This window comes from Myotis yumanensis, unplaced genomic scaffold (assembly GCF_028538775.1).
Source record: "Myotis yumanensis isolate MYYU_CA2020_CCGP unplaced genomic scaffold, mMyoYum1.0.hap1 SCAF_9, whole genome shotgun sequence".
Lineage (NCBI taxonomy): Eukaryota > Metazoa > Chordata > Mammalia > Chiroptera > Vespertilionidae > Myotis > Myotis yumanensis.
In genome coordinates, this window is record NW_027223760.1 from 21,183,243 (window position 1) to 21,199,774 (window position 16,532).

General features: G+C 49.1%; 1 protein-coding gene across 6 annotated transcripts in view; it reads right to left on the reverse strand.

Moving 5' to 3' along the window:
- The window catches only part of GRM8 (glutamate metabotropic receptor 8), a 735,586-nt gene extending 724,491 nt beyond the window's left edge, over window positions 1–11,095 (reverse strand). For 4 of the 6 annotated variants that reach the window (XM_070425027.1, XM_070425023.1, XM_070425026.1 and 1 more), the window contains exons 1-2: window positions 10,340–10,408; window positions 362–1,183 (exon numbers count right to left, since the gene is read on the reverse strand). In XM_070425027.1, the coding sequence (XP_070281128.1) occupies window positions 362–871 (510 nt within the window). In that variant the 5' untranslated portion in view covers window positions 872–1,183; window positions 10,340–10,408. Of the gene's footprint in view, window positions 1–361; window positions 1,184–8,991; window positions 9,062–10,339; window positions 10,409–10,998 lie in introns of those variants that run through there. The other 2 variants (XM_070425024.1, XM_070425025.1) reach the window with 2 other exon arrangements.
- Between the last annotated feature and the right edge of the window lie 5,437 nt (window positions 11,096–16,532).

Sequence of the window (16,532 nt, forward strand, 5' to 3'; positions counted from 1 at the left end):
GCAATGTTTCCTATGATAAATGTGTGAAGAGTTCATTATACTCTCTAAAAATACTGGCTTTGATTTTAAATGAGCCTCAGTAAAGAAGATATTCCAGGATGTTGAAGACTCAACATGTCACAGAAATTATCATCTTTCTGTTTGTTCAGAAAAAGAACAGTCATGATTAGTTCTAAATAATGGAACTAAATTAACACGTGTAGAAACCCAGACACGGAATCCTCTATTTGGGAAACCTAGTGACCCTGAAGGGGATCAATGAGCATCTTCATCATCTTCGCTTTCTTCTTAAACCTGCAGTTGGTGTCAGAACAATTTATTATTCTTTCAGAATGGTCAGAAAGACAATGCCTTTACCTACCTTAAAAAGTCTTAAAATGTTAGCAACCATGATGGACACGGAGCTGGCTGCAGCACCTATGACTCCAGATATCTTGTCGGGCTTGGTGAAAATGGGTGGGTCCCCATTCGCACACTTCACATCCGAAGCATCTTTCTCGATCAGCGCCTGCACGAACGTCAGCGACTGCTCCAGAGCATAGGTGTCCCTGGAGCATGTGTCAAGGATCCGGACACCCAGAGTGATATTCGAGAGGAGGTCAGGGTCCTTATTAATCTGGTCGATGGCATAAAGCATGGCCTCCAGTCTGTGGATCCCCTTTTCCTTCTTCAGCTCCCCACAAGGCACCCCTCTCTCTCCCTTTGCATGGACAGGGAAGAGACCCCCCAAAATGATGTCCCCATCCATGCGTATGGAGTGGGCATACTCCTGGCTGTGAGTTCTTTGCATCATCGTGAGGATCCAGTAGAACTTGGCGGTCAGGAGGAAGAAACAAGGGCAAGAGGCTGATCGCTTTCCCTCGCATACCATTTTCTCCACAGGTGGTGTAGCAATCCAAGACCCAAAGTTTATTCTTGCCACAGAAGAAGGGGGACCACCTGAGGCCGCACCTTCTGGAGGCTACCATCAGGCCCCCTGAGAAAGGCTCTGTGGGCTTCAGCAAGTTTTCTTGATTGGAATGTCACAGTGAATTTCCATCAGACCTCAAAGGTTCAATTTTATTTCCATATAAAGTCAACTTGCCTGGAATGGTGCAAAAATCAGAATAACCGCCGAGGTTCTGATGTTGGGATGAGGTCAACAATCCATGTCCTTGAAATCAGCCCTGCAGCAGAATTATTCCTGGGGGCAGGAGAAGGGAAAAGGGGGTTCAGTTCAATGGGTCTACATTTTTCATAGTTTTAAGCCCTGTTACACCAGCTTTTTTTTTTTTTTTTGGCTTAACTTCCCCTATTCAGCAAGAAGCTAATTCTTTTTGTCCCCCTATGATTCTGAACACGTGGCTGCACTGCATCTAAACAGAGAGATTGATGACACTTTTGGAGCGGGGGAAAAGTATCAGAAACTAGGTTGATTCTCCCAAGCCAGAAAGTATTTTTATTTACCAGTTTATTTCAATAAATCTAATTTCTGTGAAGGTAAAAATCCTGTGATTGATGGCATTCTTTCTTTTCAAATCTGTTTGTAGTTTTTATAGCTGTCTGAATTTAGCATTTAAATTTTGACCACAAAATCATCATGAAAGGTTCTTTTCTGTGATGTATTCAACAAGCCAGTTGTCTGTTAATGACATTTTTTTGGTGCCTCAGATTTCCCAGTAGAAAAAAAAAGTGATTATTCAAACACACACACACACACACACACACACACACACACACACGGAAGAAATCCACTCCAGGAGCTGACACTGTATAAGTTTCACAGCTTTTGAAAAGATTTCCCATACAATGTCAGTTATTTCATACAAATTATCTTATTGTTCTGTGATAACAAAACAAAGACTTGAAAATTAAGCACATAGGGAGGGTTATGGGTGAAGATATTCCTATTACCACTGTCGAAGTTTCCAATAGAATGTATTAGGGTGGAAGCAATGGGCATGTTTACAGTCCTAAAGTAAACATTCCTTGATCCTAGACTCACTAGGAGCAAATCGGAGCTGGAGATCAATTGAAGAGCTTCTTAATTTCATCTGACTCTGTGGGGAAAACAGTTATTTCATCAAGACTGAGAAATAAGCTGGAGTGAAAATGTCTGCAATCAAATCAATTAAAAATAAAGTTTATTCTAGGACCTTGGCTCTTAAAGAATTCCATGAGATTCCTTCAAAGGACTTTTGAGGAGGTTTAACTGAAAACTAGAAGTGACCTAACATAAAGGAATCAGATATTTGAAACACACGCAATTGAGAGAATAAATAGCACCGACTTATTTTGGCAGGATGGTTAAGCGAATGCTCATTTCTAACCTACTTGCAAGGAGAGATTTGAAACCTGAAATTTTGACAATTTTCCTCTACCCTAGACAACCGACATCTGCTTGTATTTTCATTCATATGTTCAATTTCCAGTTCATAAAATTTTCATTCCATCCTTCCTGTCCCAAAGGAAAGGATGGTGCCTCCCTATAGGACAATGGAACATATGTCCAAGAGCCTTCCGAGAAATCTGCACTTTCTCCACTTTCAGAGTAGAACAGGGGGCCCATCACAGCCCACTGGCCTGGATTTCTGAGTGGACACCTGGAGGGTATTCAGACATGCAGCCACTCAGCTGAGATAGTTCTATTCTGCCTATGACAGGCATTCCCTGCCTACTGGCATATGCTAAACCCTAGATTTCCTCTATTCTACCCCAATCTCCTTAGTCCTTTTCTGATTTTTCTCACACGCAATTCTCCTGGCAGCTGCTTCTCCTTCAGAAAATCTGTGATTCAACAACAGCTTGACCTCAGGCAGTCCACAAAAGGAAACACTTTAGAAAGTCAACTTGACTTTCTGGCTGAAACCATGTAAGTGATGGACCGTAAATTGCACCGACCATAGGGAAGGAGAATTGTGTTTTACAGTTTCACAAGGAAGATCAGCTATAAGATAGTAAAACCTCATTAACTCGGATCACTAATTCAGAACTTGAGACCAAGTCCACAAGGCTGGGCTGACCCTTTGCATATCCTTTCTGAGCACAGAATAAAAAAATACGTGAAGGAGGGATCTTTATGGGGGAAAGGAAGTGGGCCTATTGTTCTCCAAAGACCAGTCTTTCTTCATTTCATGGAGCTGCCTCCCAAGTACTTAAACCACTTCAGAGAATAAACGATTTCCAATTATAGACGAACATAAAAACAGTCCATCTGTTAATTACAAATCATCCTTACGTACTCACGTGGCATTAACCTAGTGCCTTTGCTATACAGTCCTGGAAGAAATAAAATTGAGTTTCTTTTCAAAGTATTCGTCTTTACAATAATGTTCAGTCTCTCTAGCTTCTCATAGGTCTGTTTCGAGCTTTAGGTTAAGGAAAGGTTGAAGGATAAATAGCAGTGAGAGAGGAATGAGTTATATTAGATGAATGCCCTTAAATGGAAAACAAGAGGTTCATTTTGCTTATTATTTATTGGACAGCTCACTTGAAGTTTTGCCTAAGCTCCCTCCTCTGCAGCATGGAACTAATGGCACCATAATCTCTCTAAATAAAGCTCGGTCCTCTTATCTGAAAAGGGTCGAGGGAACCTGCCAGAAAGCACAGTACCTGGCACAGGGCGCGTGGAGCTACTAGTGCTAATCTAGTCTGCAGCTCATTTTCCACTGAAACTGAGCAACTCTTTCCATATTTGCCCATTCGGTGAGGTGTTCCCTGAATTCGCTCACTTTAAAATTAAAATCAGAGCTACGTATAAGATATTGAGCTTATTTCAAAATCTGATACATTGTTATAAAAATCACAGACTCTTGACAGCTGGAACGTTTAGTTTCCCTTTTAAATTCTAAGGGAAAAATATATATATATTTGAAAATTTGTAAAAAAAAAAAAAAAACCTACATAAATTCGGCTTCATTGTATAATCTTATGCTGCCTAACCTTGCTCTTAAGCAATTCTCATGAGCTTCGATCTGAACTCATCCTAGTTAAGGAGTTGGTGAGTTTTAAAGAAATAATGACCATTTTGTGCTACAGAAGCAAATAGCTCTACTTCCTGTTCTGTGCTTGACTTAAAATAAGACAGTTTTTCCTCTCAAACTGACCTTCCTCTAGGGTTTGCTACAAACCTCACCTTTGCTGATGGACTCGTTCAAGGAGGTGTGAGGTCTACACTCCAGAAACCTATCCGTGGGGAGAGTAGACGCCCTGCACTATTTCTGAGCTCACAAGAGGTGCTTCCCAACCTTGGAGGAGGCTTAACTCAGCCCTGGAGCCCTTCCTGGTCACTCCCTCCTGCCCCAACCTAAGTACAGATACATGGTATGTCATTAGCACTTCCAGCAAGTCTCTCAGACCTGGGTCTGCTGGGGAGCAGCTCCCCCAGGCCCCCTCCACACACACTGGAACTTGATTCTGCGGCTCCCTAACAACTTCCCTGAAAGGCCAGTGGTAAGAACAGCTTCTCAAGGGCCAGGGCCTTGAATTCTGCTTTTTATTTTCCACGTACCTTCTCTGTACCAAGGTCCCAAGTGCCTAAGAGAGTATCTTATTAAATTTTCATTCACAGATTAGCTTTTGTATAAATAAGAAGGCTCAGAAAGGTCGAATATAGCCCAAGGCCCTGAGCTAGTAAGTGGCACCTGCAGTCCAAATCCTCAGGCCCCAGGGACTGAGAAAGTCCCCAGGGCTGCAGAGGCTGGTTATGACAGTTCACACGGAGACTAAAGGCCCTGCCCGCCCACTGAAATCTTCCAGAAATGTGTATATCTTCCACGGTTAGCTCTTTAAGAATAATTATGTACTAATTAAGAGTACACTAGACAATCTGGGCAGGCAGAAGGCATTTCCAGGGCAGGGTGATTTATTTATTTATTAAATAATTCTTTATTGTTGACAGTATTACGTATGTCCCCTATTTTCCCCTATTGACCCTCCCCAACCCGTCCCTCCCCCTGACCCCCACCCCAGGCCTTCAGCACCCTATTGTCTGTGTCCATGGGCCATGCATACTAGTATATGCATATAAGGTCCTTGGTTGATTACCTCCCACCCACCCCCCTCCCCCAAAGGCAGGATGATTTATGAATCTCTCAAAAAGTTGAGAATATCAAATACAGTTTGTCTAAACTTGGTTCAAATCAAGTTTCCTGGCCTGCCTAATGCCAGTGAGAAGCAAGCCTCCAAACCATGGAGGATCTATCAGGGTCTGTTGTTGCACTTGGCACCTGCTTTTAAGACATGATATGGTAAAATCCTCACTGAGGAATAACATTAGCCAAGAATTGTAATTTATTTTCTCATAATGGGCCAACCAGCATCTCTATACTGGATTCCACTCAGCTCTTTAACGAAAAGGTTAAGCTGTATATTGTCATCAACTCACAAAACTGCAAATCCAGCAGTTTCCCTTGAAACTGCCCACATTTGCAGCTCCTTTGGTTGTTTTAGAAAATGCATCATATTCGTCTATCATCTCCTACACCAAAACGTGTGTGCATGGCCCTGGGATCTTGGAGGGGGCAGTGTGAGGACAGGCCAGACAGAGCGTGAGGACTGGCAACGGAGGTCTGGAAGTGGATCCTTGTCTGACAGTCACTGGCTGGCGTCACTGGACATGACACTTTACCTCTGTGTGCTTCTAGCTCCTCGTCAGGGAAATGAGAGAGATGGACCATGTGATGTGATCTCTAAGGTGTCTTCCAGTTTCCCATTCTGAAAATCTATTATTTAATAATAAAGGAATATGAGGTTATGCTCAAACACTACAGCAAGGCTTTGCCAAATGAACACAATGACTGATATTGTTTGCAACCTGAGTGACTTTTCCATCAGTGAGAGGGGGTTCGGAAAGCTCTTCTGTACAAGCAAGCCTCATATTAAGAAAATCTGATACATGAGATGCTCAACTTACTAAACAGATAAAGGAGAAAGTGATTATGTGCATTACAACGGAATTCACCATAGATTCCCTATAAATAGCTAAAACCCCTGTGCACTTAAAATATAATTTGATTTAGTAGAATTCAATTTTCACAGGGGTTTTTTTTTTTTCAATATTACAGCTATTGCCTAAAAAGACCATATTTAAAGTAATGAGAAGCCACTTTTATAGTGTGTATCAGATAAGAAAAGGGGTAAAACCAACATCTATTCAATGCCCACAGTGTGCCCGGAGCCTCACACACATCACCTCATTTCCTTCACAAAATACACATATGAGGTTGGTATCGGGCCTCCATTTTGGGATACAAGGAAGCAAAAAACAGAAATGTTATATGAATGTGTCTAAAATCTTGAGCCAAAATTCAAACGCAAAAGTGCTGCTGTGTTCTTTCCCTTCATCAGTGGGTCTTTACTCCATGCCCCTTGGGTGCAGGACAGCACTGACGAATATGGGGCCAACCCTGATTTGATATTGATAATGTGGACTGTGAGTGTGGCACCCTGGGATCCACGAAGTCCCCGATTCCAAACTCACCCACCCCAGTACTCACTACATAACACTGGGCAAGTCACTTTACCTGGGATCAATTTTTTCTTCTCTGAACTGAGGAATGATTTCTGGCCGCCTCCCAGGGTTGCGAAATAAAATGATAAAATGTATGTAAAAGTATATAGATACTTTCAGAATGTATTGGGGTACTATTTTTTTTTTAAACAATCATTCCTAGAACTCACATATTTTGCTGGTGCATTGTGCTTGGAATAGCTAAAAAAAAGTCACTTTCCCATCACACTCAGGGCTAATGAGATCTTAACAAGTCATGTGTCCAAGAAATCAAAGGAAATTGAAGGAAAACTGGAAAGGACACAAGAAAATAAAGTCAATAGAAGTGCAATATCTGACCTGGACAGCTGGGGTCATGGACACTTAGAGCATCCAATGTCAATTTGAAGGGGGTGGTGACAAGATATTCTTCCACAGTGAGAAGAGGACAACAGGAAACCTTCCTAAGTCATATGCAGAATACAACGCAGGGCGTCTACCACTAAGGGTCATTACCACTGGAAGCGTTAGTCAATAAGCAGCCAGCAGATTTCTATCTTTAGGCATAACCTTGTCTGAAAAAGCATGCAAGTGGCAACGCAGGTGCTCAATAATCTCCAAGTACTCTTCTTGGCCTGTCCCACATCTTCCACTTCTGCTCACCTGCTCCCTCCTCCCCCAGGTGGATCTCCGCCCTCCCTCAGTGCTAATGTGTCCTACAAGTCATGATCTGAAGACCAGGTTCTCTCATTCCCTTGGCCCTGCCTAGGGAGTGAACAGATTCACTAACAGGTATCAAAACCTGCAGATGCATTAATATCTTCCCCAGTTAGAACATCTGCATTTGTAAGATATTTTCCAGGAGACCCATCATTTCTTTACCAAAGAAAAGTCTCTAATAATGATATAGACTTGCAATGTAACAAGCCAAAGCTAGGAATCACCATGAGTCAGGAGCCTCTCCACAGTGGCCCTGAAATCAGCGGGTCCTGGGATGAGAACGCATCATGCTCAAGGTCCTTAGTCAGTGAATGAGTTTGTCACAAGTTGTCAAAGCAGCAAGTAGAAATGAAAATCAAAGAAAACTCCTCTCAGAGCCAAGAAAAAGGGAAAGAAGAAAGGAGAGAGGGAGGGAGGGAGGGAGGGAGAAGGGGGGGAAGGAGGAAGGAAGGAAGGAAGGAAGGAAGGAAGGAAGGAAGGGAGGGAGGGAGGGAGGGAGGGAGGGAGGGAGGGAGGGAGGGAGGAAGGGAGGAAGGAAGGAAGGGTGGGAGGGTGGGAGGGATCTAAATTCCTAGCAGACAGAAAACCCCCTCTTGGGATAAAAACAAGAGGATCCAACTGGCTCTCTGTTCACACCCTCTCCTGGAACAACATGGAGTGACTGTCCCTCTGAGCAAACTACGTGTGTGTATCTGGTGATACACACTCCCCGGGTTCTATCAGGAAAACAGCAACCGTTTCCTGAACCTTGGGAAGCAGCCTGTTCAAAAGGTGGAGACATAGCCAGGTCTTTGCTGTGAGGCCAGTTAAGAGACAAATCCAGGCAGCAGCATCTTCTTCTTCAGATACTGGGACAGAGGAACTCCTCTCCTCAGACTACAGCACGGTCCCCTTCCCGTCGGGCACTCTAACTACAGGAGGAAGACGTTGGGAAGGAAACTCAGAAGGAGAAACAGCATTGCTACCAGGAGGGAGGGAGGGAGGGAGAGAGAGAGAGAGAGAGAGAGAGAGAGAGAGAGTGTGTGTGTGTGTGTGTGTGTGTGTGTGTGTACAGTGTTCTGTGCCTCATGCCCTGAAGACAATGGAACATTTTCCCACAAAGATTGGCATGTGATACTGCCAACATGAACGTCAGCTGGTTGTTTGCTGCATAAATACCAATTACACCAGTCCTGTAACAGCGCCAATCTGCGCAGCCAACTCTGAAAGGAGCACATCGCTCCAGACCTCTAACTTTCTCCTGCACTCCTTGATGCTTTTATCTGTTCCTTTCAAATTTAGAAGTTTTTGGAATTACTCAAGTCATCATCATTTACAGCGGAAGCAGGGAAGGGCAGAACTAGCTAACAAACCAAATCGACCAAATCAAGCCCACATAGAACAATGCAACTGTGTTCTCAGCATCTTTTTCTTTATTCTGGGCGAATCCTCTCCCAGACAGCCTCCCCTCCCTCGCTGTTCCTCCCGGACTCCCTGATTTAAAGGCAAGAATCCTCTGTTTCTATCTCAGGTAGTTGAATCTGAAATGAGAAAGTGACATTTAAAAACCTTAACTCATTTTCCCCGATGGGTATGGCTTTTCTCTTCAAAATTATCAAACCACCTATTTTCAAAAAGCAGGCAATGAGCTTCACCCAGCTGGTTCAGTCTCCTCCAGCGATCTTCCAGGACATTGCTCACAAGCAAGTGACCGAGGGGAACTGAAGTGGTTTCTGTAGCCATTTGCAATTATTGACAAACAATTTCATAACAGAAAATGGAAATTACAGTCAAGTGCAATAAGCTGTTTATCCAAGATCTACCTGCTGGTGGCTCTTTTTCTCTTTTCTTTCAAGCAGAATACAAGCTATCATCGGAATGTAGTTCTCCGGTTTATGATGTTTCCTTGTCAGTATCTCCACCACCAAACCTGCTTTCCAACTCTGTTCGTTGGCAGGATTTGTATTGGACCCGGGTCAGTGGTGGAGACCCGAACATATGCTTGGGTATGGTGAGGCTCCCACGCCGCCAGGGCGGTGGGAAAGGATCACCCCCAAATAGCAAACAGGCCAGTCCCACCCGCCACCCCAGGAGGGACGGGCTGCGAGGACTAGGTTTGGGTTTCTGCGGTTGTCGGGTGGGTCTATTTTCACCCCCGCATCCTGGGTGCGCAGGCACCCTCTGACCCCGGCTCTGCAGTTTGGGCCCCGGGGAAAACAATTCCATGAAGAGTGGGGGTGCCGCCTTGCGCACTTGGGTGACTCGTAGGTCCCTCTGTATTTCAATTGGACTAAAGGGACCTGTCAGATAGACGGTTTGGGGTAGTGTGAGAGGGAGGGAGGAGGGCGGGGGGGCGGGGGGGGGGGAGAGAGAGAGAGAGAGAGAGAGAGAGAGCGCGCGCGCAGGGGGAGGGGCCAACCCTCGCCCCTGGTGTTACATTTTCGCCAATTGTACGAACCTCGAACCTCGAACCTCGAGGGATCTCGGGTCTTGGCGGAGCGGATGGACTGGCTCTGGGCAGGCTCCGAAGGTTCCCTACCTCTACCTCCCTCTCAGCCCACAGCCACTCACCGGGCCCCGCTCCCCTCCTCCCCGCTGCACCTGCCTTCTTCTTCGAAGCCCCTCCGGGGTCTCGGGAGAAGTCCCGGCGACTCCTGCCTTTCCCACGCCGCCCAGTCCCCGGGCGCGCCCGGAAGCCGGCGCCCGCCCCGCAGCACCTGGCCGCCCCACGCGCCCACGCCCCGCGCGCATCTGCCCGACTCGGGTCGGCTGCAGGTGCTCCCGCTCCCCGGGAGCTGTCGCGAGCATCTGCCTTTGTTTCTTAAACTCGAGATCCTCAAAACCATCCCTCCCCTCCCCTCCCCCAACAGGACAGGGAACTCCAGTGTTTTCCCGAAAGCCTCAAAAGGGGGGCGCGGAAATCCCAGCCCCGCCGCGCTCCCTCGCTCCCTCGGAGAATGCAAACTCCTGGCAGGCAGACGCCGTGCCGGGACGCGGGGTCTCCACGACCCCCAAGCTGCCGGGCTCTTCCCGTGACCCCCACCTGCCCTGAGTCCCGGGGAGGCATTCATCGCCCAGCCCCACACTCAGGGAGACAGGGGCTACCCCCACGCATCCCAGCAGCCTCTAACTTTAGGAATACCACCCGCTAGATTCGCGGAACGGAGGTACCTCGGCATCCCCGCGGGCGGGTCCGGTTCCGCCAGGGCAGGTCCAGGTCGCCGGGCGCGCCCGCCCAGCAAGGGCGCCTGAAACGCGCCGCCCCGCTCTCCGGCCGAGCAGCCGGGGCGCGGCCCCCGCCCCTCGCCCTTCAGGCTCCCAGTCGCAGGCGAAACTTTTGGGGGATCACCTCTCCAAGCCCTGGGAGTTCCGAGCTAAGCCTCCCCCTTTTCTGAACCTCTCCACTGGAATGTCATCACGGGAAGACAAGAGGGGTGGCTGCCTGGCTCTTCGCAACGTAGGATCAACAGACACCCAATCAAGCTCCAACGCCCGGCCAGCCCTCGCCCCCCGCTGCCTCCGCCCCCGCGCCCCCCATTCCATCACCTCTGCCCGCCAGCTCTCCCCCGGGCTCCAGGCGCGCAGGCCAGGGGGCTGTGCCCAGGAAAGCGCCTCTCTAAAGTGGTCTGAGCGGGGACCGTGCGCCTGGCCGGCCGGCCGTCCACGGAGCGGTCTGAGAGAGGAAAGCGGAGAGAGGGGTGAATTCGGGGGGTGGGGGTCTCCTTTTTCCTCCAGCACCGCGTTGCGGGGCAGCTGGGGTGGGAGCTTTTCCCCTGTGGTTCGGCACTTGCTCTCCTCTCTCCCTCGCTCTGCCGCTCGGCGAGTCTTACCCTGCTCCCCGCAGAGGGCGCGGTGCGGAAGCGGGCGGGGGGCCGCAGCTCCATGTCCGCGCCGCCGCCACCGCCGCGCGAGGCGAGCACCGCGGCGCACTTGTGGCTGGTCTGGGGCTGCTGGGCTGCGCCGGGCCGCCGGGCGCCAAGTCTCTTCCATGTGAATAACAAATCCTCCCACCCGCGGCCGCGATTGGTCTGCGCGCGGCGCCTCCAGTCCTCCGCCCGCGGCCATTCACCCGGTGCGGCGCGGGGAGCCGCGGCCGGGATCGCGCCCCGAGTCGCCAATCGCTTCGCGCCAACCAGTCACCTCGGGAGCAGGAGGAGGCACCCCGAGGGGCGGGAGGCCCCGGATTTCGGGGTCACCGTACTGCCCCGGCGCGGCAGGGAGGCGGACGCTCGCCCCGGCAGAGTCCCCTCCGCGCTACATCGCTCAGCCCTCGGCGACGTGGGGACCAGAAATGTCAACAGTTCTGATTTTAAAATCACCCCACCCGCCTACGGAAAAGGGAGGACCCAAAGTCGGCGGGAGGGGAAGGAGTGGCGGGGAGGGGGCGGGGAGGAGCAGCGTGGCTGGGAAGGAGCTGAGCCGCTCAGCCTGCCCGCCGAGCCCGGACCCGCGTGGGCAGGCGCCGCGCGAGGCCACCCACCCGGAGCGCGCTGTCGAGGCCGCGAGCCCAGCTCCGAAAGGGTCCCCGTGAAGAAGACGTAGCGGAGGGCAAGGGGCCCGCCACCCGTTTTCTTTCCGGGGATGTTCCAAGGAGAGCCCGCCGGTCGTGCGGTGCCCTGCAAAGTTGGCCCCCGCCGCGCCCGCGGTTCGGCCATTCGTCCGAGTCTCCCCACTCTGGACCTCGAGACTCCGGGGGGGCCCCTTTCACCGAGCTCCCGGCACAGGGCACGCAGGGGTGCACGCAGTCGGCCGTGGTGACTGGTTTGCACTGAGCTGATAAAGGAGCCCCAGGCGCGCGCAGGAACTGCTGCGGACTCGCACTGCGCCGCCGCTCCGAGTCTGAGGGAAACCTCGGGATTCCCTTCGCCTCCAGCTAATGGAAACCCTCCGGGCTTTTGACTGTAGAATCATTCCGCAGCCCTCCCCGCGAGTTAGAGCCCAGGCAACCCGCACCTGCCCCGGCGAGAGCCAGAGCGCCCCGCCTCCCGGCACCGGGGCAGCCGTGGCCGGGCCTTGTGTTGGTGAGAAAGTTCCATCTAGAGGCGGCCGCGCGCAACTGCAGCGGCGCATGGCGAGCCCGGGACCCCGCGATGCTTCTCCCCTCCGCGGAGATGGAGTGGGAGCGCGGGGGAGACAGGGACAGCCCTGGGGAGACAGAGCGGATGGAGAAGGGAAGACAGACCCCTCGCAAGGCAAGTCCTCTTTCCCCTTTCGGCATCTCTGCAATGAACTTCAACTGCCTAAGCATCATGAACTTCGTAAAGCGTCACAACAGTATCTTGCACTATCCTGTACACTGCTTCTCCTGTTTGGGCTTTTTTTAAAAAAGAATTTTTGTGAGTTTATTTCAGCCAAACTGTTGACAATTGCCAGGAAGCAGAATCTCAATGGATTGGGATAATGCTCCGGAGAATGGCAGTTCTTCACCTTGTTTTATACATTACAATCAAGGAAGGAGACCTAAGTGGGTTAAAGGAAATCCATTGGTGATAGATTAGGGAGGCAGAAGAAAGCAAAGAGGGGAAACCTCTGGGATTGGATAAAATAGGGAGGCAGAAGAAAGCAAAGAGGGGAAACCTCTGGGATTGGATAAAAAGTAAAATGATAGACACATACTTCTTTTACTTAGGTGGGCAGAGGCAGGATAGTTAACAGTCTACACTTACCATGATAACAATAACAATGAGGGAATTCGTGGTCTCTGTCCAGGAGCCCAGATGCATTTGGTTGTGCCCTGCAGGGTCTGGAAAAAGGGAAGTTACAAGTTACCCTGACATTTCACAAGGATGTTATCTCAGATGCAAAAAGACAATAGGCTCAGTTAAGGTAAAGATTGACCTTTATCAGGGAAGATACTGGCCTAGGACATGATACCCACTATAAACTGCTTTTAGTTCCAGTTTTAACTTCAGACCATCCTTTGTGGTTACTTTAGATCTTTTAGTTTGCAAAACTGCCATGCAGGCCTTCCCTGAGCTAATCAGGTTAGCATTTGGCCTTTTTTTTTTTTTTTTTTTTTTTTTTGGTCCACACTTCCCCCTTTTGGTCATAAATCAATCCAAAGGATGCATTGATGACCAACTATTTGGTTGGTTCTCACACCAACTCTGTGTTTGAGACACAGTTGGGATGTGTCAGAAATCAGAGCTGCCTGACTTCCAAACCCCATGCGCCCTTCTTCCCTGGGATTGTAGCTTTTCCCCAGGCTGCCACTGAGGAGGCAGCCCTCACTTTCCTAGTTTCATAAAGCCACCCTCGCCCTTTGACACAGGGAAATCCACAGGTTTCCAGCCCAGGGAACCTCTTCCTTTTTTATTCCCTTCTCCTCCACATTAGGGGCTTTTTGATTGTAGAATCATTATTTTATGGCCACAACCACCTAAAGGTAGGAAGAAGGGTTTGGAGAAATAAAAATAGGCTGGGTCCCCTGTCCTAAAGTCCTTGTTTAGGGAGCCTCCATTCACTGTGAATGAACAGCACAGCCTTGATGGGGGTGACCAGCGGGCATGCAGCCTGGAGCAGGGAAGGTGCAAAGACGGAAGAACCCCTAACTGATACAAAGACAGGGCTTAGTGGCCTCATTGGTCACACGTCTGCACATGAAGCTTGGGGACTTTCTTACCAACTGAAAAAAGAGCTCCCTCCCTGTCCCCCAGAAGTGTGAGGGCAAGTTCAACAGCCTGGTTCTTATGATAGACAGCTCACCCCAAACTGCAGATTGGTGACGCCTATCTCAGAGGAAATATAGGTAACACGGGTATATGAGTAAGTCCCTCTAAACGCTCCACTATATGTGCATTAATACACTGGAGGGAATGAAGGAGAGGATAGGCAGAGCAAGCCTGAAAATGTCCTGAGCCCACAGACCTGCCGACCACACCCTGGTCTTCAGGACTCCTACAGGCCAGCTACGGGCCGACTAAGTGTTCTTGCCCAGGGTGAGCAGCGAGGGCAGCACCCTGGCACTCTGGTGGGCCCATTTCAGTAATGAGGACAGCAGAGCTGGTTGTGGCTAGGGAGGCCTGACAAAGCTAAGTGAGCTGCTCAGGGGAGAGATGCCTATCGAGCCTGCGTTTTTCCTTTCCCTATCAATCATCACCTGAAGAGAACTACAGGCGCATCACTGCCTCTTCCGGTGCAGCTCCCTGAGAGGTGAGTAGAATTGGTCTCTCCCTGGGAGAGTATAATTCTGATGTTTGGTTTTAAGCTTTAACTCTTGAACCAAAGAATGGGGACTTACCCTACTCCTATGTGGAATCTGGTCACTAGGGACTAGATCCATTTGATATATTCTGGACTTTTTCCAAGGACTTTACCTGGTGGCCCCTGAGCAAGTGACATAAGCTTATACACAGGTTACAAACCATCCAGAATGATAGCAGCATCAGGGCATAGGAAGAGAGATGTTTTCGTGTCTCATTGGTCCCTGTCAGTCACACATGAAAAAGGCACCAGGCTGGCCAACACCTACTCCTCCAGCTCTAGTCTTATGGCTCTGCTTGCCCTCTCTGCTGCAGCCTGTGTCAGAGGAGAGGGTCTGAAGCTCAGCCAGTCCAGATACAGGTGAACCCAGAATCCTCCACCAGGTCTCTCCTTGGGCTACCACACCGCAATATGCAGTGTAGCTTTGAAAAGTGTCTAACCTCATCATCCATCCCACCCCAAATATTTATACAAACCAAATATATTTCCTGGTGGTTAATCCTCCAAGAAGATTTGCCTATAGTCTTCTCACATTCAGTTGACTTGAAATGTGAGAAGCTGCCCATGTGTTAGAAAATACAGAAAACAATGCCATATGTTTAGGGTCCGTTTAACTCAAGCTGTTATATGTATTTCACACATGGAAATTTATGCCACAATTCCTGCTTTGGGGTAATCATTAAGACTCAGAACTTTTGAAGGCTACTCACACACGGGGAATACTGACAGCATGAAGCTCCCACATGGAGCAAAGCTGACAGGGGAAAGTGGGAATGGGATTTGTTTTGTTTGCAAAATAAAACAAGATTTTTGTTGCTAAGCCATCTGCAAGTGGTGGTAAGTGTACCGTGTGGGTTTTGCTCAGTTTATTAAGGCACTGGCTACTACTGAACACAAGAGTGGACATATGACACTGAGACAGGACCAATGGGTTCATGACAGCACTGTGCCACTCACCCCCAGCTCACACTTCTATGTGCAGGAGTCATGGGAAGGATTTCCTGAAAGGGAACATATGGCACAGTGTACATGCATTCCCGCTGGTTTTGATACAGACTTTTTGGACTGGAACTCGGATTCTTTGTCCGCCAAAATCGAAGAATGAATCCATGGACAGAAAGTGGTATAGCAAAGGTGGAGATTTGTTGAAGAACAAGTACAGACCCCCACATGGGGAGAGGGAAAGAGTCCCACAGAATGGACTCCCACGTGGGGAGGGGGGAAAGGTCCCACTGAGTTCCTTTTCCCTGTGGCTTATAAAGGCTGCAGATCCTGGTGCCTTGCTATCCCCTCTGATTGGTCACTATTCCCTTGGACTGGTTACTACAGTAACTCCTGAGCTAAAAGGTTGAGCCTCCCATGTGAGGTTCTCCCCACCTCCTTCCTTATTGTTTTCCTATTCCCTTTGGGCTTTCTTTTTCTCATTCTAGATGAAGGACTTCTTTCCCTTTATTTTGTAAATACAGACCTTTTGCTGTTCCCAGCTCCCTCATTCTATGGAAATGTACCTGTTGCAGCTTCTCAGCTTCCCTATTCTATGGAAATATACCTTCTGCTGCTCTGCAGACCTGTGCTTCCTCCATGGTCCCCTTAATTTCCAAAATTTCCTAAAACCCGTCTTTTTCACCCCCCAAAATTCCTGTTTGTTTTGTTTGGGTTCTCCCAGAAGTAGAGCCTGAGACAAGAATTCAAGAGCAGGTAGTTTATCTTAAAGGTGAAGAAAGCCCCAGTAGTCGGATGGGGAAGTGAGCCAATAAAGAGTGTACTATCAAGTCAGCTGCCACTGTGGGCACCCAGAGCTTAACCCCAGTGGAGAACTCACTCGGGAAGCCAGGGTAGGACACACCACAGAGTTGCCCCAACCTAGGGGTGAGGGAGCTGAGATATCTAGACACCCACTGCTTTCAGTTGGTAAGAACTGCTTCCAGGTGGCTAATTTTCCAGCAATTCCAGCCTCCCATATCCACATACCCGTGCTTAGCAGCATTTATGCACCCAGAGGCATAGGGCCATGACCATGCCTTCCGAAGCCCAACCCTCCCTACATCCGGCATAGCCTGGCCCAAGAGAAGGAAAAGATAATGCAGTTCTCCACATCCCTGTGGTGTTTGCCTCCTCCCTGATAGCCACTTGCTGGGACCAGCATCTTCAACCCAGGAGA